The following is a 24,593-nucleotide window of genomic DNA, read 5'->3' as shown; positions in this document are numbered from 1 at the left end:
AAAGAGGGACTAAACATCTCACTACAGTTTGACAAATATTGCAGCTGTTGGACAACATAATGTATTTTTGAGGCTTTTTTGGGTGAGAAAGTAGATTGTTTAGATTGCAACTATGAAGTTTATTTATAAAGATATTTTAAATATTTATAATTTCTGAGAGAGAGCAAGGTAGTGGCCATCAGCCAGTCATACTGAGCAGAGCAAAGATGGTTGACGTTCCACCACAAGATGATGACAGAAACCGCATAATAAGTCAGTAAATTTCAAACTACAGCTGATCAAATCATTATTAAACAGGTAAGTGACATTCTAAATCGATCTCTCTCTTTGTATGTTGTAGTGCTGTATTTATACCATAGTAATCTGGTAGTGTTTGCTTTGCTTCAGCTTTTCTGGGGTTAATTATGGTAATATCCCGACTGCAACAGAAAAATACTGGGAGATAGACTTAGACTGTAGACTTATGGCATTTTATGCTGTTCAGCCTTATAATCTTAAAATGTGAGCAAAATCACCTGTTTTCTCATCACTTTAGACATTACACAAGAGAATCATTCAAATACTAGCTCACGTTGGTGAATGAGCAACGGTTTCTGCAGTTTTGACGTCAGCTGCGGATGTGAGTGAATGGAAGAAGTAGTTCCTCGTACAAAAGTATTTTTGAGACTTTCCATGTGTGATTTTCTTTTTAATATACACAATTATGCTGTCAAACTGTTGTATAAACACAATATCACACGGGTAGCAGTGCGATATGGCTGTATATCGTCACTGGTGGGACACTAAGGCACTTGGCCTGCGAACTTGAGCCAGCACACGCCTCCCACCAGTGCTGATATACAGCCATATCGCACTGCTACTCATGAAATATTGCATATATATGTATATATATATATATCATTAAGGCAAAAAGGAACAAAAGTCATACTGCCGTAGCTTTTATTTTACCTAGAAACTCTAATTTCTAATGAGCCTGCATTGTTTTTGTTTCTGGACAAAGTCCTCATGTCAGTTTTAAGGATAGTTAGATAAATCCACATAAATGAAATATTTACTATTCTGTACTGTGAGTGAGTGAGTGTCTGCTGAGTGAGAAAAACTCAAGCACGTGGTCTTAAAAAGGCCAATATTTATACAAATCCTAACGGTGTGTGACATTCACTAGAAAAAAATATTTTAACAAGAAAAGCTCATTTGCTTCATATAACAAGCTGCTCGGATATTGTTGGCTTATTTGTTCTGGTTTCTATAGACAGGGTTGCCAAGCAACAATACCTCTTTATAGTGTTGATAGAGAGCGATTGTGGGCACAAAAAAATCTGTTTCTTATCCCTTCTGACAGAACGCTAAAAGCCGATGAAAATGATTTCTGCCAATACATGACAATTTCAGCACTTGAAACACTTTTAACTCATGTGATGCTGTATTGAACACAGTGTCTTCCACTCATATTGGCACCAGTTTTTATTTTATTGTTTTATGTATTTATTATTATTATATTTATTAAATATATTTTCATATTAAGAAAAAAATGCAACCAATTATTGTTATTTTTGTAATATATTTTAAAGATAAAAATATATTTAATAAACATTTATTAAATTTAAAAAATAAAATCATACATAATAAAATAAAATAAAAAATAAAATATCTCATCTCGAAACTTGAATGTTAAGCAATATATTAAATTTATTATACATTTATTTTAACTAAAATTATTCATTCATTCATTTTCTTTTCTGCTTAGTCCCTTTATTAATCTGGGGTCGCCACAGCGGAATGAACCGCCAACTTATCCAGCACGTTTTACGCAGCGGATGCCCTTCCAGCTGCAACCCATCTCTGGGAAACATCCATACACTCTCATTCACACACACATTACACGCAAACGCAGGGAGATTCCACACAGAGATGCCAACTGACCCAGCCGAGGCTCGAACCAGCGACCTTCTTGCTGTGAGGCGACAACACTACCTACTGCGCCACTGCGTCAAAATTAAAATTAAATTAAATTAAACTAAAAATCTCATCTAGAAACTCTTATATTTTGAGCAATACATCAAACGGTTAAACAATAAAGATGCCACAATAAGTAGAAGAAGAGTGGGTTTCATGAGTCTCTCTCTCTCTGTGTGTGTGTGCGTGTGTGTGTGTGTGTGTGTGTGTGTGTGTGTGTGTGTGTGTGTGTGTGTGTGTGTGTGTGTGCGTGTGTGTGGGTGTGTGTGGTGAAGTACCTGTCTGGCAGATGGAAGGGCAGGGAGTCCAGTCACTGTATGGAGTGACCACACAGTCTCTCTTGCAGGGCAGAAGACACGGCCTTACAGTCTCTGGACGCAGACTCTCTGGACACCTACATATAACACATAAAAACAGGATGTTCAGATGTTCATTGCAAGAAGCACAAGATATTCTTTGGATTATCGCAAATTGCGCTGGAGAGCAAGATCTTCAGGTCTGACAAAAAAGTGTGGTGTTGTTAGGCCTTAAATGTTACTGTCATTAAAACAACAACAACAACAACAACAAAAAGAAGAGACAAACCGAATACTCAGACATTCAGATATTTTATAAGTATATATTATTTTGCTGTACTTATTTTTTAAGATGCTGTACATAATTATCTGATTGTCCAATTAGAAATTAAATAAAAAATTGACCGATCAGAGAGCTGCAAAGAGCAAAGAACACCAGCAGAGATGTTTAGCTCCACCCACTCCCATGACACAAAGATAATGATGTAATTGAGATTGCATATATGAAAATACATTTGAAATATATTTTGCCAATAAATATTCATTTGTTCAAAAAGTTTCTTAAGGAATCGTCTTAAATCTTAAGAAAATATTACACAAATAACCCTAATGAGTTTGTTTTAATCATTAAGCCCTGTTTTAAGATATCATTAGATCTGTGTACATATTATACTAATTGTTCTAATTATAAACAGTACTATTCATACTTTTGTTCACCATCTTGTCTCACCAAATGTTTACTTTGATTGTATTCATGCAGGTCAAACAGTCCATGTTTTTTTGTTTGATTGTTTATTTATTTATTTATTTATTTATTTATTTATTTATTTATTTATTTATTTATTTTCTACTTCTTTATTTATTATTTTTTACCTATCTATCTATCTATCTATCTATCTATCTATCTATCTATCTATCTATCTATCTATCTATCTATCTATCTATCTGTCTATCTGTCTATCTGTCTGTCTGTCTGTCTGTCTGTCTGTCTGTCCGTCTGATTATTTATTTATCGATTTATTTATGTATTATTTTTATTTATTTATTTATTTATCTATTTATTTATTTGTTTATTTATCTACTTATTTATTATTTTTATCTATCTGTCTGTTCGTTCGTCTGTCAACCGTTCATCTGTCCGTCCATTCATCCAACCATCCATGCATCCACCCATCCATCTGTTCATTTACTTATTCATTTATTATTTTTATCTATCTATCCATCCGTCCGTCCATCCATCCATCCATCCATTTTTTATTTATTTGGTTGTTTGTTTATTTATTTTTATTTATTTTACATTGGTCTGTAAATATGACAAATGAATAGCTTTAAATAATTAGTTTGACATTTTTCTTGCATTTTTAATTTAATTGTGTTATTCTCAATGCTTCATGTGACTGCTGTTGATTCCCTCATTCAATAAAAGTACACAGTCTTCCATCTTTGCTTTATTGTCTGATAAATAATAATAATAATAATAATACTACTACTAATAATAATAATAATAATAATAATAATTATTATTATTATTATTATTATTATTATTCAAAATATTACTTACCGTATTTTAGACCAAATAAATAAGGCAGCATAAGACATACATTATACAGTATATACAATAGCAGAATGCACATACTATAATGTGATCAACCTCATATTTGCTTTCATTATAATGTATATATGTCTGCATTATATACACCACCCCTCTCTCCTTCCTCTCTACTTCCCTGCACCCTTCCACCCTTACCACTCCTTCCACATAAAATCCTGTATGGATCAGCATGCGGCTCACATGTGTGTGTCTGAATGTGCAGATCAGTGGTAAAGCCTAGCACATGAATAACCCCAGGAAGAAAGCAGGACTCATTTCCATTGCCAGCATGAGGTCCCTGAGCTCCACACCCTGTTTCCACAGCCACTGACAGAATAATGCCGCTATTAAACTGAATAAATAAACAGATCATTTATTTTCCCAGTAGACGCCTTGAGGGAAAGACCAGATCCAGATACTTAAAACTACCGGCTGAGAGCTCATCAACTTAAAGACTCTCTCTGTCAATAAAGATCAAGCAGAAGACTTTGCCATTGAGCTTTAGAAACACAAAGCATGATAGGCTTCCATATCAAGACCAAAAAATGACAAAAATGAATAAATAAATAAATGATAAATAATTGTAATACTATAATAAATGTTATTAAATAAAATGAATAAATGAATGAATGAACAAACCAATGAAAGAATCCATGAATGAATGAACAAACGATTGAGTGAGTGAATGAACAAACCAATGAATGAATCAATGAATGAATGAACAAACGATCTAGTGAGTGAATGAACAAACCAATGAATGAATGCATGAATGAATGAATGAAACATGGACTGTGCACTGCATGAAGATAATGAAAGGAAACATTTGTTAAGACAAGATATTAAACAAAACAATTAGTATAATATGCATGAGGATCTAATTATATCTTAAAACCTTGCTTTAATTATAAGTAAAATGTACAACCATTTAGGGATATTTTTGTATATTTTTTAAAATAAAAAAAATATTTGATAAATATTCATTGAATTAATAAAATAATTATATATATATAATTATATAATTATATAATATATATATATATTTAATAACATAAAAAATACTATAAAAATTAAATTAAATTAAATACAACATCCAATAAAATAAAATACATTTCTGGGAAAAATAAAAGAACTATGTAACAATGTTGGGTTCACAGAGGTGTCTGTGAAAATTATGAAAAAAAAAATTTACAGTATATCGTATCAAAATCACATATTGTACCATAACAAAGACAAACTACATGTTTATATGTGAGGGAACTTCTAATTCTGGAGGGAACTTCAGAAGGCGTGGGGTTGCAATTACGTGTACAGTACTATAACATGTAAAAGGAAACATGAAAAAACTATGTAAATGCAACACGTGCAATAAAAATAAAATACATTTCTGGAAAAAATAAAACAATAATTTTCTGAAAAATAATTATTATCTGACTGTGCTAAAATTGCATTGTTGAATAGTAAAGATTAAGAATAGACTAAAATTGTACTGTATCACAATTGCATTGTTTTATGAGACAAAGACAAACCCAACTGTAATTAATAGTGTTAACAAGGGAAAGAACTACAATCCATCAAAGCATCAAGTTTTTGGCTACAAATATACATATATATCCAAATATTTAATTATATTAAGATCATAAGGAGGATAAGGCAATTTTGTCATCTGCTGTGTTTTATGGAAGTTTGTATCTTTCATAATAAACATCTTCTACAACTCTCTGATTGGTTCAGTTGCACTGCACCATGGGAAATGTAGTTCTTCTGCATGGATTCCCAAAATTAAACATGACTGTTTTAAAAATAATCTGAACCGATCAGAACAACAGATTTAATAAAACCATATTTAATCAATTAACAACCTCAGAGCTCACAGCAGGCCTGTCTTAAAAGATTGATCAGTTACTGTTAAAAATCAATTTCCCTATGGAGAAAATTAATATCGCTTTTCCTTCAGGGACTGCTGCGCTCTATTAAACTGTTCAGCACAATTTAAGCAGCTCCGTATACAATCTACACTCAACTTAACACAGATCAATAAAAGTCACTGTGTTAAACTGTAGAGTTGAATTTTCAACATCAAAAGTCGACGTCCCATAATGCAATTCACAACCGTAAATAAACAAAAAACACTTAATAAAGAAACTGATATTTACAATGTGTGTTGTTGAGGTACCACTAACCAAAGTGCCACTGACTTAAAAAATGTTAAAAAAATAAAATAAAATTTACTCGAATGCAATATATTTATATACCAACCAATGTAAATTTAATGCATGGAATGTATTGTAAACACTTACTTTTTAGGCGGCACCTGGCCCACATTGACCCGGACACAGATGACTTTCCGTGTCTGCATGCCGACAGAGCAGAAGGCATCATTAACAGCGGTTCCTGGTGCGGCCCGGCTGATCGAGCTGTTGGCGGAGGGAACAGAGGTGTCCTCTATGCACTGGCCCCAGGGCCCCGTCTGCCAGTGGTACACAGTGCAGGGGTGATCATTGCAGCTGCGCACTTCCTGCAAGGCACTGCTGTTGGGGCACTGAACTCCACCTGGAGGATAAAAAGGGTCATGGAGGTGTTATGACTGGGTGAATCATAAACCTGTAATGACTTTTTTTCAGAAGCTAAAGAGGTTTTAATGTTGTAATATATAGTCTATAGTTTCAGTTTGTTTTGACAGGAGATCTATTTACTTTATCATATTACTGTGCAGTGGTAATAATACTGCAAAAGTCATTATTTTTACTCCCTATGCAACAAAAACAATAAATCAGCATACTGTTACTGTTATGCCAGGTACTACAGAATTTATTTCAAACAATTAAAGTGGTGTGAATGTATTTTGAATATTATTACAGTAGTATCATGAAAGGGATAGTGCATCCAAACAAAAAGAAAATTTCGATTTGATAGAAGAAAAAAACTCAAACAATGTGGTGCAAGTAATTGATGAAAGCATTTACTTGCACCCCATTGTTTAAGTTTCTTTCTTTTATCGAATACAAAATAAGATTGTGTTGGAAAGCAACAGATACTTATTTCTGGAGTAATTTTGTTCCTAATATAAATGTAAATGGATTTTGGCTTTAGAATATCTTGTTTTGTGTTCAACAGAATAAAAAAAATAATAATAAAAGTTTAGCACCACTTGAGTGTGAGTTAAATTGTGAGGACATTTTCATTTTGAGTGAACTACACCTTTAATATTAATACCACTTTATTACTTAACCATTACAGTCTTATACCCAAGTATTATGATTATATTAATAAATGATAATTGTTCTATTTTCAATTTAAAATATATATTAATATTAAATCATTATTATTAATAATGAAGTTATTATTACATAAGTTCTATTCATATTTGTACTCACCAAATAACTATTTCATCATTTGAGTAAGGTTAAAAAACATTTTATTAATCTAAACCCACATTTTTTATGTTTATTATTTATAAATTTACTATATATATATATATATATATATATATATATATATATATATATATATATATATATATATATATATATATATATATATATATATATATATATATGTATGTATGTATGTATGTATATGGTTGAAGTCAGAATTATTACTATTAATCATTTTTTTCCCCAATTTCTGTTTAACAATTTTTATAATAACTGATTTATTTTATCTTTGCCATGATGACAGTAAATAATATTTTACTAGATATTTTTCAAGACACTTCTATACAGCTTAAAGTGACATTTTAAGGCTTAACTAGGATAATTAGGTTAACTAGGCAGGTTAGGGTAATTAGGAAAGTTTTTGTTTAATGATGGTTTGTTCTGTAGACTATCAAAAAAAAAAGAAAATTAGCTTAAAGGAGCTAATAATTTTGACCTTAAAATGGTTATAAAAAGTTTAAAACTGCTTTAATTCTAGCCAAAATATATATGCTTTAATAAACCATTTTTTAATGATACTGATGACTCTGTTCTGTCCTTGCACTCTTTTCCCTTTTTGAACCTTTTGGCATCTACATGAAGTATTTTAAAATTGATTTTCCCTCCGTTGAACTGTTTATTTACATTTTTTAAATGTACCAAAGCAACATCTTAACTCCTTAGATGTTGTTTTAAGGATTGTTGTTTCCACTACAGAACAACAAACAACTTAGGCCCAATCCCAATTCTACCCCTTAGCCCCTCCCCTTACCCCTACCCCTCATTTTGCGCATTCACATGAAGGGGTAGGGGTGTCCCAATTCTCTTTAACTTGAAGGCGTTGGGCTAAGGGGAAGGGGTAGATAGCCCTTGAAACAAAGATTTTCCAGTACCACACTAGAAACCAAGGGGTACAAAGGTTTCCCAGAATAAACCCGCTACAACAGCAGAATGGCTGGACGCGAAGTTAGGAGATGCACAAATTAGTATTTTTGTCATTGTTAGAAATTTTTACAACAAAAAAGCATATGTTTTAATATATTCATAACGGCGCTTGTGTTTTATCATCATGCTTAAAAAAAAAAAAACGCTAAAATAAAAAACGCCAGGTTTTGCCATCTGTCATCCCTAATAATAACTCCTGTACAGCAGTCCTACAGCATTCTGACACTCAATGACACTCCAATACCCTGTCAAAAAAAGTGTAGTGGCTGGGAATGACCTTTTTACAGTGTCTGCTATAATGTTAAAGTTGTTTTCGTGTGATTACATATGAATATGGCCACGTTGTAAATCCACAGTACAGTTATGAGCTTATTGCCACATAATATCGTTATGACAACATGATATCATTGCCTTTAGTGATTTCCTGTTTCCTGTTTCCTACAGTGCAGGTGCTGTAGTGCTGTCCCATTTCTTATGGGTAAATTTTGAAGCCCTTCCCCTTCACAATCGGTTTTAAGAGCCAAGGGGAAGGGGTACAAAAATAGAATTGAGATTGGGCCTAAATTATACAGTTAGATTATACATAATTATAATTGTGAAGTATATTATGAGGTTACTGCAGGCACCACTGTTAGCATGAATGCCACGCTGAAATATATTTACCAAGTAATGCTTGGTTGTCATTACAACCTATAGTCACACAAAAGCATCAGATTCCCCATGGAGCGGTCAGCCATTATCTCAATGGAGCGCATCAACAACCATACACCGATCAATGAGAAAACGGCAAACCGGTGAATGAGAAAAGTGGACAAACCATGTATCAAGCAGTGCTCCTTGTTCAAAAAATAATAATGAATAATTGACTCATCTTTTGTAGCAATGCAGCCCTTCAGTTTCTCATTTATAAAAAGCATATCGACTATTATCACACACTTCATTAGACACGTGAGCACCATTAGAAAACACTTGCCGTAAGCAGCAACAACATAATGGCCTTGAAAAATAAAAAAAAAAAATACTCGAAAAGGATGGATATTTGACTTACAAAGCATCTAATAGTGGTTGAGGGCATGCCGGGGCAATGCATTAGCAGAGCTTCAAAAGCTGCACCAGAATCGCATTGTTTCAAATGGGGATTAACACTCCCTCCGGTTATTTATTGACCTGTGACTCAGATGAAGACTAATCCGTTGTACAATTACCAAAGTGAGTCTGCGCAGCTCAGAGTAATTGCATGTTCTTGGTCCATTGCTGCACCACTAAGAGCTGCAGTTCACATACACTTTTAGTTTGCCGTTAAGCTTTCCTCGATGTAGGATGAAGTGACGTGCTTAAAGGGATAGTTCCAACACAGGCTCATTGGAAATATGTGCTTTAGCCTACATTTTTGTGAAACTGCTAAAAACGTACTTCAAGATACGTTTGACTGCCGTTTCTTGATAAAATAACACTATGGGGCACCATAAAGCCAACAAATTTTGATCCTTTTCACACTAAATATATTTACAGGGACATTTTATGGACAAATAAAAGATTATTTTCATGTAATTCTTTGCACAACACCATATGAATACCACAAAACATCTTAACAATGTCTATGATTTGTAATTGAACAAATTAGCTCTTTCTGGTGAAGTCCGGTGGTTGGTTTAGGCCAGTGGTTTGCTAGATGATCTGTGCGATAAGCTCTGCTTTCTTGTGGATGTGTAAAAGAAGGACGTTTACCTAAAATGTACAGAACTTATCCTAATGGTGTGTTCACACCAGATGCGGATGAAGCATCAATCGCAAGTGATTTACATGTTAAGTCAATGCAAAGATGTGAATAGACATCCTGCGATGCGATTCGCGTGAATAATGCGGCGCGAGCTATCCGTTCACGTGAACGAAGCGGTGTGAATAGATAATTTTGCGCATTTGACCAATCAGGAGCTCTTGTAGGAGCATGATTATGATGTAGCACCTGCAGTTGGTGTCTAGAGGGAAAATACCTCCTGCCGACATCGGACAACAGCTTATCAAACAGGGCTCAGCTCAGTCAAAAGCACTGCTGAAAGCTTCTGTCATCCAGGTACAGTTTCTGGAGGAGTTGATGAAGTCAGAGCTGGGTGCACCTCTGAAGGGATCTAGTGCACTCAGACACGGCGCCGAACAAATCTAAGCTGTTTTTAAGCCTTCCTAAAACCAACACAATATCAATTCGGCAATTCGTAACTTTTTGATTTAGTGGCTAGTTCATATGAATTCGTACGATCTAATTCGTACAATTTAGTACGATTTGCTCATCCCCCAATGATGGTTGGGTTTAGGGGTGGGATTAGGTGCCACGCCTCCTTTTTAAAAACGTACAATTTCGTACGACTGAACTACGAATTCGTACGAAATAGCCACTAAACTGACAAAAAATAAAATACTTACGTTTTCTCGTGAGATCAGGCTGCCTAAAACACAAAGCACAGCTACTCTCTCAATAAAATCTATGTTAGCTGTTTATCAACGAAACTAGAATTACAAGGCAGACAGAAGTGAAGCCATGACGCGAATCCGTATCTGTTGTGAAGTGAATTTCAGGTGCGAATGAAGCGAATTTCATGCGTGAGTGAAGCGAGTAAACTCAAAAAGTTCACATGTCTATTTACGTGCGAATATCGTAATTTATTCACGCGTGCTGTGTCTGGTGTGAACACAGCATAAGACATGCATTTCATATTCGCAAAATTGTAGACAGTGCCCTCTAGTGGATTTGTCATTTGAAATGTGCAACAAACATACCCTAAGCAACGTATTTTATGTAAGCAAAAATGTAGTTTAAATATATGCGGCACATATATTTAAATGAGCCTGAAATGATTAGTTCATCCCAAAAAACAAATAAACAAACAAACAACAGACAATAACAAAACAATTACTCAATATTTACTCACCCTCGGGTGGTTCTAAAATTTTATAAGTTTCTCTTTTTCTGTTGAACACAAGTAAGTTATTTTGAAGAATGTTGACATCCATAATATTAAAAAAATCTAATTTTATGAAAGTGAATGGTTACCAGTTTTCCTACATTTCTGATGCTGGACCACAAGTCAAGTCTTTATTTTTAGGAATTAACACAAGTCACATTTATTTATTTGTAGGAATAGCTTAATTTAAATTGTATGAATTTAAATGATTGATTTTTCAATGGAAGGCTTATTTATTCAGCTTTCAGATGATGTAAAAATCTCAATTTCAAAAAAGCTGACATTTATGACAGGTTTCGTAGTCCATGGTTATTATTATTATTATTTTTCAAAAATATCTTCTTTTGTGTTCAACTGAACAAAGATAGTTCTGTTTACAAGTGAGGGGTGAGTAAATAATGACAGAATTGTTATTTTTGTACTGTTCCCTTAAGAAACAGTGCATTTGAAATCCTCACACTCTGCACTTAGAAAGAGCACATATGTGTGTTATATGTAACCATGCATTCAAATGTAAAATCATAAATGTTTTAATATTACATTAAAATTGTATATTTTCATGCATACAGTATGCTCGTTTTTCCAGGGTGTGAAAAGGTGTTAAACAAGGGTCAATGGCTGGTTTAGTAGTAACATGGTGCTGGTGCTCAGCCTGGGGATCTGTTCAGAAGTGTTCACACTTGAACAAACTGTGGATGCTCTGTTAGTTCATTAATTTGAATTAATGTAATCACTGCCATTTGAACCCTGGTGCATCCTTTTATTCTACTTCCAGACACATTATGGTGTTATTTGAAAGGAAATTTTCATCCAAAGAAATCTGACACAGCATCATTAAACCAGCATAAGGTTACAGCCATCATAGGTTATAATTAGGCACACACGGAATCTGCGCAGGTAAAATTCCGCAGATTTTTAGCCCATCATTAAGTCTGTTTTTTTACTTGAGTAAATGTGTGTAAATCTATATTTATTCATTTTTTTTTTATTAATTACAGTAATATTATTGACTAATATGAAAATGTTCATCTGATTTAAGCACAATGCAGTTTGTAAAGTAATATTTTCTGTCTTTCAGTAGAGATATTATATGAGAGGCTTACATGTTTACAGAATAAAGTGAATCTAACTGGATTAGCATTTTAAACATTAAATAAAAGTTAAAAAGATATTTTTTATTTCACATATTAAGGTTTTAGTAATGATACTCATAAAATAATTCCACAGAAATCTGCAGATTTTTACCAAAATTCTCCACAGAAATTGCAAAAAACTTCCACAGATTCCGACTGGCCCTACTTATAATCTTAAAAAATATAGCAATTAGCTCACACATTAAAATGTGTGTGTGTGTGTGTGTGTGTGTGTGTGTGTGCGCACGTGTGTGTATTATTTTAGTACATATATGAGTAAAAGCAAAATTCAAGAGAATCAAAAAATGTATAAAATTTTGTAGCTTGTATTTTTTTCCAATATTTTTCATGAATTTAAATGTATAATCCTGCTATTTCTAAAGATGTTCGGTGACTAAAATATTACTTTAGTTCATTCATTCATTCATTTTTCTTCAGCTTAGTCCCTTTATTCATCTGGGGTCGCCACACCAGAATGAACCCCAACTTATCCAGCATATGTTTTACACAGCGGATGCCCTTCCAGCTCTTCTACACACTAATTCACACACTGTACATACACACACACTACGGCCAATTTAGTTTATTCAATTCACCTGTACCCAAGTTGTACCCATGTCTTTGGACTGTGGGAGAAACCGGAGCACCTGGAGGAAACCCATACAAACAGAGGGAGAACATGCAAAATCAAACATCTTTCAGCTAAGTCTCTCTATTTCAGAGGTCGCTACAGCGGAATGATCCGGCAACTATTCCAGCATATGTTTTACGCAGCACATGCCAGGGACATTGTTAGAAATAAAGTTTTACTGGGGCACGCCAGACTGACTGCATTTGCCGTCTATATATGTGAAGGAAATCTTTAACATGTAGTTTTTATCTCCATCAGTGGATTTATATCCATGCAGGCATTCAAGCAGACATGAAGAGATTATGAATACATTTATCGCACCTTCATCCCTTGTTAGTTGCACATTCTTCCATGTGAGAAGACTTAAAAAAGCGGCGGCCCCTTGCAAGGTAATGAGGGTCTCGGAGCGCTAAGTGATTCAAACCTCAGGTGAGCTCAGGCTGTAAGTGTGTATCTGATGTGTAATAGACTGATGGATAAGTGGTTGCTTTGGGCTAAACCTCTTCCTTCCTTCTACCAGAAATCCATTTCCACAACACACAGCTTGAGGGAACGCGACTCGCGCTGCTAGCTAAGAGCTAATCGGCTTGGTTTGCTTTAACGTCACATCGTTTTACGCTCATGCTATAGGGCTGGAATCAAAGGTAGCGTGTTTGCTGCATCTGTAGAGCGGGTTTTGCTTTATAAATGACAGTTTTAGCACAAATGTGTGGCAGCGTTTTGAGCAATGGAGCTTTCTGCCCTGTGGCGAATTGAGCTACGTGCTGCAGTGCTCGGATTATTAGCCTTCAAACGATTCAGGAGACGGTGCGCCAAATTGATGACAAGCGTCTGAGAAAGCAGGTGTGTGCTGACAGTGGCATGAAGTTGAGTAGATCTGGTTTTGCCCGCCATCTGCCTGTGTGTGAGGTGATAGAGAGGATGGCGTGAAGCAATGGTCATTTGGTGTTCGTGTTGTGCATAACGAATGAACAGAGGACGCTAGGAGGAGTAGAAATGTATAACACCACAAGCGTCATCTCATTTTAGTGCATGGAATGGGATGCTTAGAACTGTTATGGATACATTTATGAAATGTTAAAACTGAAATATCCAGTAGGTGGCAGGTATTTAATGAGTGAGTCAGTGAATCATTCATTCCATTCAAATGATACGTTCAAAAGCAAAATCATTAAGGAATTGAAGAGTTGGTGTCACGGTGGCGCAGTGGGTAGCACAATCGCCTCACAGCGAGAAGGTTGCTGGTTCAAGCCTCGGCTGAGTCAGTTGGCATTTCTGTGTGGAGTTTGCATGTTCTCCCCGTGTTCGCGTGGGTTTCCTCCGGGTGCTCCTGTTTCCCCAACAAGCGTCAAAAGAGATATGCCATAGGTGAATTGGGTAAGCTAAATTGTCCATAGTGTATGTCTGTGAATGAGTGTGTATGGGTGTTTCCCAGTGATGGGTTGCAGCTGGAAGGGCATCCGCTGCGTAAAACATATGCTAGATAAGTTGGCGGTTCATTCCGCTGTGGCAACCCCAGATTAATAAAGGGACTAAGCCGAAAGGAAAACGAATGAATGAATGTTTGCTGAACTTTTCTATTGTCGTATCTATCAAATTGATATATTTAAAACCAAACGAAAAACAAATCATAAAATAACAGTTTAATTTAATTCATATTATGAATTATGCGCATATTCTAACTGCCTTTCAAATAATTCATTAAAATAATTAAACATGAGGGGCGACGCGATGGCGCAGTGGTTAGCACTGTCGCCTCACAGCAATAAGGTCGTTGGTTCTAGTCCCGGCTGGATCAGTTGGTATTTCTGTGTGGAGTTTTTATGTTCTCCTCGTGTTTGTGTGGGTTTCATACGGGTGCTCCGGTTTCCACCACAGTCCAAAAGACATGTGCTATAGGTGAATTGAATAAACTAAATTGGCCGAAGTGTATGTGACTGAATGTGAGAGTGTGTGGGTGTTTCCCAGTACTGGGTTGCAGCTGGAAGGGCATCCGCTGTGAAAAACACATGCTGGATAAGTTGGCGGTTCATTCCGATGTGGGTGACCACTGATGAATAAAGGGACTGAGCCGAAGGAAAATGACGAATGAATGATTTTACCAATGATTATGATGATCCAACTTTGATAATATAGCGGAAGACAAAAGTTCAATTTGAACTAACCTACAGTCAGAATACTTATCTACAATTTAATTTTCTTTTTCATGCAATGTAAAAAATTATGTTTTACTGAACATAAAGCTTTCAAGAGTCCCGTTCGAGTCCTGGCTGGGGCAGTTGTCATTTCTGTATGGAGTTTGCATGTTCTCCCCGTGTTGGTGTGGGTTTCCTCTGGGTGCTTTGGTTTCCCCCACAGTCCAAAGACATGCGCTATTGGAGAATTGGATGAACTAAATTGGCCGTAGTGTATGAATGTGTGTGTGGATATGGTGTGAGAGAGTATGGGTGTTTCCCAGTAGGGGAAGAAAGGCTAGAAAGGCATTTGCTGCGTAAAACATCTGCTGAATAGTTGTTGGTTCATTCCATTGTGGTGACCCCTGATAAAGGACTAAGCAGAAGAAAAAATGAATGAATGAATAAATGAATGAATAAAGGCGTCAAGGTGGCGCAGTGGGTACCATGATCACCTGACAGCAAGGTCACTGGTTCAAGCCTTGGCTGGGTCAGTTGACATTTCTGTGTAGAGTTTGCATGTTCTCCCAGTGTTCATATGGGTTTCCTCCGGGTGCTTAAAGACATGCACTATGGCTGAGCTGGGTAAGCTAAACTGTAGTGTATGTGTGTGAATGAGTGTGTATGAGTTTTCCAGTGACGGTTCACCTAGAAGGGCATCTGCTGCATAAAACATGTGCTGGATAAGTTGGCAGTTCATTCCGCTGTGGCAATCCCAGATTAATAAAGGGACTAAGCCGAACAGAAAATGAATGAATGAATAAATAAAGCTTTCATGTAGCTCAAAGTGTATAGCAAGGAACTTATTGATTGCGTGATTTCACCAAGTAGGACATGTTTCTGGATCAACATCAGTACAGCAATCAGCCAATCAGAATTAAAAGATATGTTAAAGTCCATGTTAAGTTTAGGTGTACAGTTAGGGTTATGTGCTTCTACATTACTGTTATCCAACTATTATTCCCCTCAGATTTTGGGTATAATTAAGTTAGGGTTTTCGAACAAAAATGGATTAGATATGGATTATACCTTCAATCGAGGACTGAATCCCACATGCCTTAATGGTATACCTACAATACATTTTAAGTCACTTTGAACATAAGTGTCTGTCATATGCATAGATGTCAATGTAGATGTAAATGTCACAGACTGTCATTTACATTATTATTGTCCCACGGAACAGCAGCTGATTTACAGAAACCACACTGTTTGGGTTTTGAAAACAAGTGGTTTGTTAAATGTAAAACCATACCGTCTCCAGCATTGTAGGCCAGGATGGAGCGTGCTCTGGTCTGCTTGCCCTCTGAGTTCTTCCCTGAGCAGGTGTTGGAGCACAGAGACCAGGACGTCCAGGGACTGAGCACACAGTCTTTAGGGCAGGACACTTCACACAGCACAGGCATAGGCAGGATGGCATCGCGACACAGTTGCCGGTCCACAAATTCACCTGGAAAATAACAAAATACAGCCTGTGTTCAATTCTCCAAACCCAAAATAAGACTAGAGATAAGACTGTGCAATATGACGATATACCTTGCATAGATGACATAAAAAGTCTATTGTTTCATGTTATGCTCTATCTTTTATTTTGTGGGGTGACAAAATAAATAGTTTTCGTGTAAACCTTTTTTGAACATTTAGACGACTGCAATCAAAGACGAAGACACTGGGATGCAGACAAATACATGAATAACAGCATGATGAGAAAGGTGCAAGCTTGAAAATGCAATGTTTCATTTAGCATTTTATTTAGCAATATTTTATATTGGGCCTGTGATTTTTGACAACTCTTTTATATTTCATTACTATTTATTTGAAATTTCTACATTCTTATTCAAACAATTGCCCTGAAATTCTACATAAAGTGAGAAAATAATCACAATAATACATATTTTTGAGTATATATTTTAACTCTTAAAAAAATTGCCAGCCTCTGCCTGCATTTTTTATGATTTTCAATGAATGTATGGGGATATAATATATTTCAAAACAAAGATCCAAGCCTCTGCTTTTAATCAATCAATCAAACAAACAAACAAACAAAAATGTACCTACATTTCTTCATGTTCTATTTTAATGCAGGTAGGTTTCACCAAAAATGTAACATTTTTGCATTTTTCTAAAATTTGTCCATTTTCAAGACATGTAGTTTACTGTATAATATTATGCATGTGAGATGTGTGTGTGTATGTGTGTGTGTATGTATGTGCATGCATAAGCGTGTATGTGTGCGGGAAAGTGTGTGAACATTTTGCTGCTGCAAGCTTTGATAATGAAAGAATTAAGGAAGATTGTGTAAGCCTTTATTTTTAGCCGCGATCTTACTTTCACTTTCTTAGATCATCCTATACTTAATTCTCAGGACACAGAAAGGGTATGTGCTGTACCTCACTCAGTAGATGCATTAGGGCTTTCCCTACTGTATACACCAAACACAGGCTGCTGTTTTTGTTGAATTGCTGTAACTGTTATTGAAATATGGTTTTGTAATTGGTGAGTTGTCACATTAATGGCAGGGAAAAAGAGTTCACTGTACTCAAATGGCCTCCACAGTCACCAGAGCTCAATCCAATAGAGCACCTTTGGGATGTGGTGGAACAGGAGATCCGCATCATTGATGTGCAGCCGACAAATCTGAAGCAACTGCGTAATGCTATCATGTCAATATGGAACAAAAAAAAATTCTGAAGAATATTTCCAGTACTTTGTTGAATCTATGCCATGAAAAATTAAGGCAGTTCTGAAGGCAAAAGGGGGTCCAACCAGGTACTTGTAAGGTGTACCTAGTAAAGTGAGTATATATAAGCCATTAATTGACTGATTTTACAGAAAATGTACTATACAGTATGTTTCATGATCAGGATATGAGATGATTTATATTGTAATATGAGATTTCTCCCATATCACCCAGCCCTAACTAGAAACTAAGCAATTTTGGATTCAAATTAATTGCAAACTGTAACAAATTAAAACCCATATGCTCAAAGAATTACACTAAGAGGTTTCAAAAAGAGATAAAGCAAAGACTCATTTGATGGCATGTCAAATGATGTATATTAATGCACATGTCTTTCTGGGTTTAAATAAATCAGCCCACACAGAGAACTCACAATGCGGATGTGATACACAGCCAAATAGCTGTCATCTTTACTCTATGACAGATTGTGCACACTAACACTCATTCACACATTAACTCTTCAATATATATAAGTATACAAAAAACATACAATTCAAAAGGCATTTAACAAGGCTGTGTTTATACCCTGTATCTGCTATAATATGTAATGTACAGCAGGACCTTAATGCATACAAGGGTAGCTATTATTTCATGCATTTGTGCCGTGCATTTCAGTAGAATTGCATGTTTTTTTTTTACATTTGCTTCTTGCACATATATTTTAGATTGAATTGTAATGTGCATTGACTCTTTAAATGTCAAACAGCATGTGATAGCTGTGCTCCCTGGAGAGAAAATGACTCTGAGATGCATTCAATTGCATGAAATTGTATGCAAATGCTGGCAAAAAAACCAAATGCAGCCATTGGAATTACAGAAGATGAACGCTGCATTTTTAGTAGGTGCAAAGTGTAAAATGGAATTAAGACATAAAGACACACAGCAGAAAATCTGAATTAATAATCGAAGTAAAGCAAAATAAATCATAAAAAAGGAAATAAAAACTAAGAAAATAAAATAAACAAACAAATAAAAGCTAAACATAAAACAACTAAATAAATAAATTATTATTTTTTTTAACAAATAAAAAATGTAAACATGAATAAAAACCTACCAAGATAAATAACCAACAGATACTAAACAAAAAGCTAGCCCAAAATAAACAATAAAAACTGCAAATAAAATAATTAAATGTCAAACAATTGGTAGAAAAAAAACTGAACAAAAAATTATTATATAAGAAAGCTTATAAAAATATAAAGCAAATAGTTCAAATCAAAAAAAGAAAAAAAAAGAAAACGCAAACAAACATATACAAAATCAAACCAAACAAATAAAATAAAACAAACGAATAAAGCATAGTAAATTTGAAACACAGTTAATAAATTTTACAATAAAACAAATCTAAATTAAAATATGCCATCAAAGTAAACAGGAAGGAAAAAAATCTGTACAACAACAATAATGAAAAGTAAAACAGACAAAAACATTAAATAAAATCCAAAATAATAAATAAATAAATAAAAAAAATTAAAAGAACGAAAAAGTAAATTAATAAATAAAAACATAAATAAAAACATAAATCAATAAATAAATAAATAAATAAATAAATAAATAAATAAATAAATAAATAAATGAACGTCTGAAAAAAGTTTTAAAAATACTGTAAAAACTAAAAGACTGAAAAAAGTAAATAAATAAAAGAATAAAAACGTAAATAACTAACTAAATAAACAAACATAAATAAATAAATAAATGAAAGTCTGAAAAAGTAAATAAATAAATAAATGAAAACCTACATTAATAAATAAATAATTGAAAGTCTGAAAAAAGTAAATAAATAAATAAATAAATAAAATGAAAACGTAAATAAATAAATAAATTAAAAACTGAAAAAGTAAATAAATAAATAAATAAATGAAAGTCTAAAAAAGTAAATAAATAAATAGATCAATAGATAAATAAATACAAAGACTGAAAAAGTAAAAAAAATAAATAAATAAAAAGAGCATTGTGTGCTCCTAGAGGTCATGTGAAAGAGCTAGTTTTGGACAGCAGCCCCTCTGTGGACTGTGCAGCAGTGCCGGTATCGATCGGTGAACCCCACACCCCTGTAAAAAAGCCCAAAGTGCCAGAAAACCCACTGAGTCAGATGACACCATACGACCCCACGGGACACAACAGATCCATTCTCATCAGCACCAGACAACAGGATCAATAAATGAGAGGAGAGCGAACAATGAGGACTCGTTGAGGAACAGTTAGACTTCCTCAAACTGCTGGCATTGATGCACATTCACATCAGGCGAAAATCATTACAGCCCATTACAGACATTCATGCGCCTTTTTAAAGCTTTAATTTGAGAAACAAGACAAAATCTTAATAGACTAAACAGAGCACCAAGCGGCTGTGCCCTAAAAACAGCCCTATTTATAAAAAAGACTGGTTAGATTCAAATAGTAATAAAATTAAATAACTAAAAAGATCAAATAAATAGTAAATGTTAAATGAAGTAAAACATCCAAAAATACAGCATATAAAATAAAAAAAATAAAGTAAAAAAATAAAATAATAAAAATAATAAAACTGTAATTATTGAATCAATTAAAATGAAATGTTAAATTAACCAAAACATGAAATTAAATATAACATAAATTGAATATAAAAAATGTTAAATAAAATCTTAAATGATAATCCATAATACAAACTTTTTTTTAAATGTAGTAAATTAAATGAAAAACACATAATAAAAATACTAATCTAATAATAATAAAATTTAAAGATAACATAAATAAAACGAAATATTAGATAAAAATAAGAAAATTATAAACAAATAAAATCAATTAAAATGCAAAAAACACAAATTAATATTATTATGAAATAAACATAAACATTCAATTAATTAAAACAAAAATATAAAATAAAAAATTTAATTTAATAATATTAAATTTAAATATAAAATGTAAAAAATATTAAAATGAATAAAATAAAATATTAAAAATACAAATTGATATTCCAAATACATTTTATTAATTAAAACAAATAAAATAAAATCTAATAATATTACATTAAAATATAAAATGTAAATAAAATATAATAATAAACATGAATAAAATAATTTTTAAAAAATACAAATTGATATTCCAATCAAAGAAACCATTTTTAAAATTAAAACATAAAATAAAATAAAAATAAATAAATAAAATATTAAAAATAAAATAAAATAAAATAAAATAAAATAAAATAAAATAAAATAAAATAAAATAAAATAAAATAAAATAAAATAAAATAAAATAAAATAAAATAAAATAAAATAAAACAAACCTTTAGCCCTGAAGAAAATCAAATCAAGAGTCCTCATGAATAAATCAGTGACTGAGTGGTGGGAAAATGGTAATGTAATATCAGCTGTACATCTAGCCCTTATACATCTCAGACGTGTTAAACCTCACCTGCGTCTGACTGTCCCCTGATAGAAAAGTACCAGACGCCACCTGACATTTCGTCTATCGAGCGCCGTCACTTTCAGATGAGGCTGCACACTATTCCTTCTCAAAGTTAATGAGGGAGAGACGGAGTTCAGTGAGACTCACACTGACTCTGAGGACTAACACAGTTAATTTCATTTATGCAGGCGACTCGGCACCAGTGCCAAAACAACATATTCACCGTCTGCCCGTCTGTGAGACGGGACAAAGAAAGAGGTGACCTTGAACAAATCATATTATACCTCACTGCAGCAAGACATCTGGACTTAAATGGGTCAAAGTGTTGCAGAAGCCTATGTGAGTAGCGAGAAATAAAATAATGGCCATTGTTTCTTTGAGTTTTTGCATTTGCCAGCTTTTTAGTGCACTGAAATACTATTTATTCGAATTGATGATGTCTTTAAATGTTTTAGTTATCTAACAGGTTTCATATTTATTTATTTATTTATATTAAAACTCTTGTTGACTGTTCACAGCAAACAATTCATTTTCAACATTCATTTTCAGTAGCTTTCATTTATTTATAGGCTTATTATCTATACATAGTTATCATTCTTGGTGTAAACAGCTCTTCAAATTGTATATGTGGTAATATCTGTTCATGTGCAGTGTAAATTATGGGCATCTTAAAAAACATAAAACAGAGATCATTAGAAAAATAAAAGTCTCTTCATTAATTTAGTCCATTTTATTTTTTAATTTGTATTATACAGTATTTATATAAAGGTTTGGACTGGCATATTTCGTATGTTAATTAAGGCATTTTGGTCCCCAGGCAAAATCTGACCCACAAACTGCAGTCTAAATCATTAAATTACCATTTCAATGACAAAACATGCAGTGCCAAGAAGCATATATCATATTTTATTCTAGACCATTTTGACCCACATACTACATTTTCAAAAGACCAAAAGTTAGCAATGAATTTTGGGGGTAATATAAAGTGATATCTATAAACAAATCTGCATCTTAAATGCTAGTCGCTATGCCAATAGATATGCAGGATATATATATTTTTTAAATCTCTTTTTACAGTACATGAAGAAATTTGGTTTGAGTTTGAATTTTTAATGATGACATTGAATGCATTTGTGTTGCCTGTTTTTCTGTGATGTGTGTAGTGTAATATGAACGCTGATGTGTTTGTGTGGTAAAGGCAAAGATAAATTTCCACTTGTGGACAATAAATAAATAAATAAAGAAAGAAAGAAAGAAAGAAAGAAAGAAAGAAAGAAAGAAAGAAAGAAAGAAAGTATACAGCATTAGAACACCACCTCCAAATGTACAGTATATGTACAATACAAACTTGTATGTTTTGGGCAATCAATCCCTTTAATTGAAGGTACAGTTCCCCCCAAAATTATAATTATGTCATCATTTACTCAACCTCCATTAGTTTAAAACCTGTTTGAGAGTCTTTCTTCTGCTAAATTCAATATATATATTGAATATAAAGGGACTGTTCGCCCAGTGTAGTTTCAGTGTTAATTTACTAGAACTACACCAGCATTCTACACACTACTCTCCTGCCTGCCTGAATTGCTGGAATGTTCCACAAATAAAAATATTATAGTTTTAACACTCCTTTGTTCCTCATCTGTTAAGCTTCAATCTACTTAAAAAAAAGTAGTTGCTGTTTGTTCAAACTACTTATTTAAAATGAGTTTAAACAACACAATTATTGAGGTTTTAGGAGGACAACTTAATATTTTATGTTTATATCCACTTTAATTTGTAAAAAAAACAATAAATGAACTGAATTCCTTCATGTTGTCCCAGCACAAATCGATTGTGTGCATCAGTGTACACTGTAAAAGGCACTATGGAAATACAATGAATTGAATCGAATGGGGGCTAGCTACCAGCATTTTCAAAACATCTTCTTTTATGTTCAACAGAGAAGAAAAAGAATCTTAAATGGGTTTTCAACAAGTGAAGTGTGAGCAAATGGTGGCAGAATTGTCATTTTTCGGTGAACTATCCCTTTAAGAAAGGTGTTTGAGAGTAAATGTCTAGTAGATGAACTTGTTTTTGAGAGCAGAAGGAGTCTCTGCACTGACAGCTGAGCCACATGCAGTATGACACCTTCAGTCGCTGTGAATGGGATGCTTGATTATGAGCGAAGCAAAACTGATTGAGTTGCAGAGACACACACGGGTGCCTTTCTCTGCCTCTTTCTCTCCTCGATCGCCCACTTTCTCTCTCCCTCGAGTCCTCATTAGCGATGTGAACGCTGAGGTTCTGGAAATGTCGGAGTAATTGCCATGTCCGCACATCGAAATTTACTGGAACAAGGAGCGAAATGCGAGGATGTAAAATACAATTATGGCATGTGCTCATAATTGATTCATTAATGCAAGTCGAGTCGTGCTGCACCTCCAGACAATACATTAACAATACAGAAAGCGAAGAGAAAGAAGTCACAGAGTTGGCGGTTCTATTTTAAAAAACTGAATATTCTACTTGTCCCTCATATCCACAATAATTTAAGGTTAATTATTTTTGATAAGCTTGCTGAATGAACCCATTTGACTCGCGCATGTTGGAGACAGGCTTTTCACTTGGTTTGTTAAAATATTCACTCAGCTTTAGTCTCTATTATATGAAATTAATTAGATCGGATGAATCAGAACTGTGGGGTTGCGCCACTGAATTGTGCTCCCTCATCAACCGGAGTGAAGTGTTCATCCATAAAATCCCATTACAAATTTGTTAGTACAACATAGCAGGGTCATTTGACTTCTCTATGAAGTTAGGGGAATTCATTTGAATAATAAAAAAACAAGGCTGTGTTTATTTGATTAAAAATACAGCAGAAAACAGCACTGTTGTTAAATATTATTAGGATTTAAAAGGGCTGTTTTATTTTTAATGCATTTTAAAATATAATTTATTCCTTTGATGGAAAATCTAAAAATAATTACTCTGGTCTTTAGTGTCAAATGATTTTGTGCTCAAAAACAGTTTTCATTATTAAAAGTGACTCCACTCTGAGAAGCTGTTTAATATTTTTATGGAGACCATGCTTGATTTTTTTTTTACTTATTACTTATTGATGAATAATGCAGAAAACTCAAAAGAGAAACATTAGATAGACTTTTTGAACAAATGTCTTTACTAATTTAATGTGAAAAAATGTACTTACTATGTGTTGTTCCAATGCCACATGCCTTTCTTTTTTTGTACCACAAAATTATATGAAATGATATATAAACCATTCTAGTGTGTTAATTTACTGTCAACAAATCATACATCTCAATTTTATTAGTGCTGTTTAACAATAAGTTAATTAGTTAACTAACAATTAGTTAGTTTGTGTTTACATAAT

The 24,593-nt window shown here is 33.6% G+C and overlaps 1 protein-coding gene across 1 annotated transcript in view; it reads right to left on the bottom strand.

Moving 5' to 3' along the window:
- thsd7aa (thrombospondin, type I, domain containing 7Aa) overlaps positions 1-24,593 on the bottom strand; it is a 268,864-nt gene that overhangs the window by 75,798 nt on the left and 168,473 nt on the right. The window contains 3 exon segments of the mRNA XM_056480189.1: positions 2,235-2,350; positions 6,141-6,393; positions 16,352-16,546. Coding sequence (XP_056336164.1) covers positions 2,235-2,350; positions 6,141-6,393; positions 16,352-16,546 — 564 coding nt within the window.

This window comes from Danio aesculapii, chromosome 19, assembly GCF_903798145.1.
Source record: "Danio aesculapii chromosome 19, fDanAes4.1, whole genome shotgun sequence".
Taxonomy (NCBI): domain Eukaryota; kingdom Metazoa; phylum Chordata; class Actinopteri; order Cypriniformes; family Danionidae; genus Danio; species Danio aesculapii.
The sequence above is the reverse complement of the archived record's forward strand: the minus strand, read 5'-3'. Positions and strand labels throughout refer to the sequence as shown.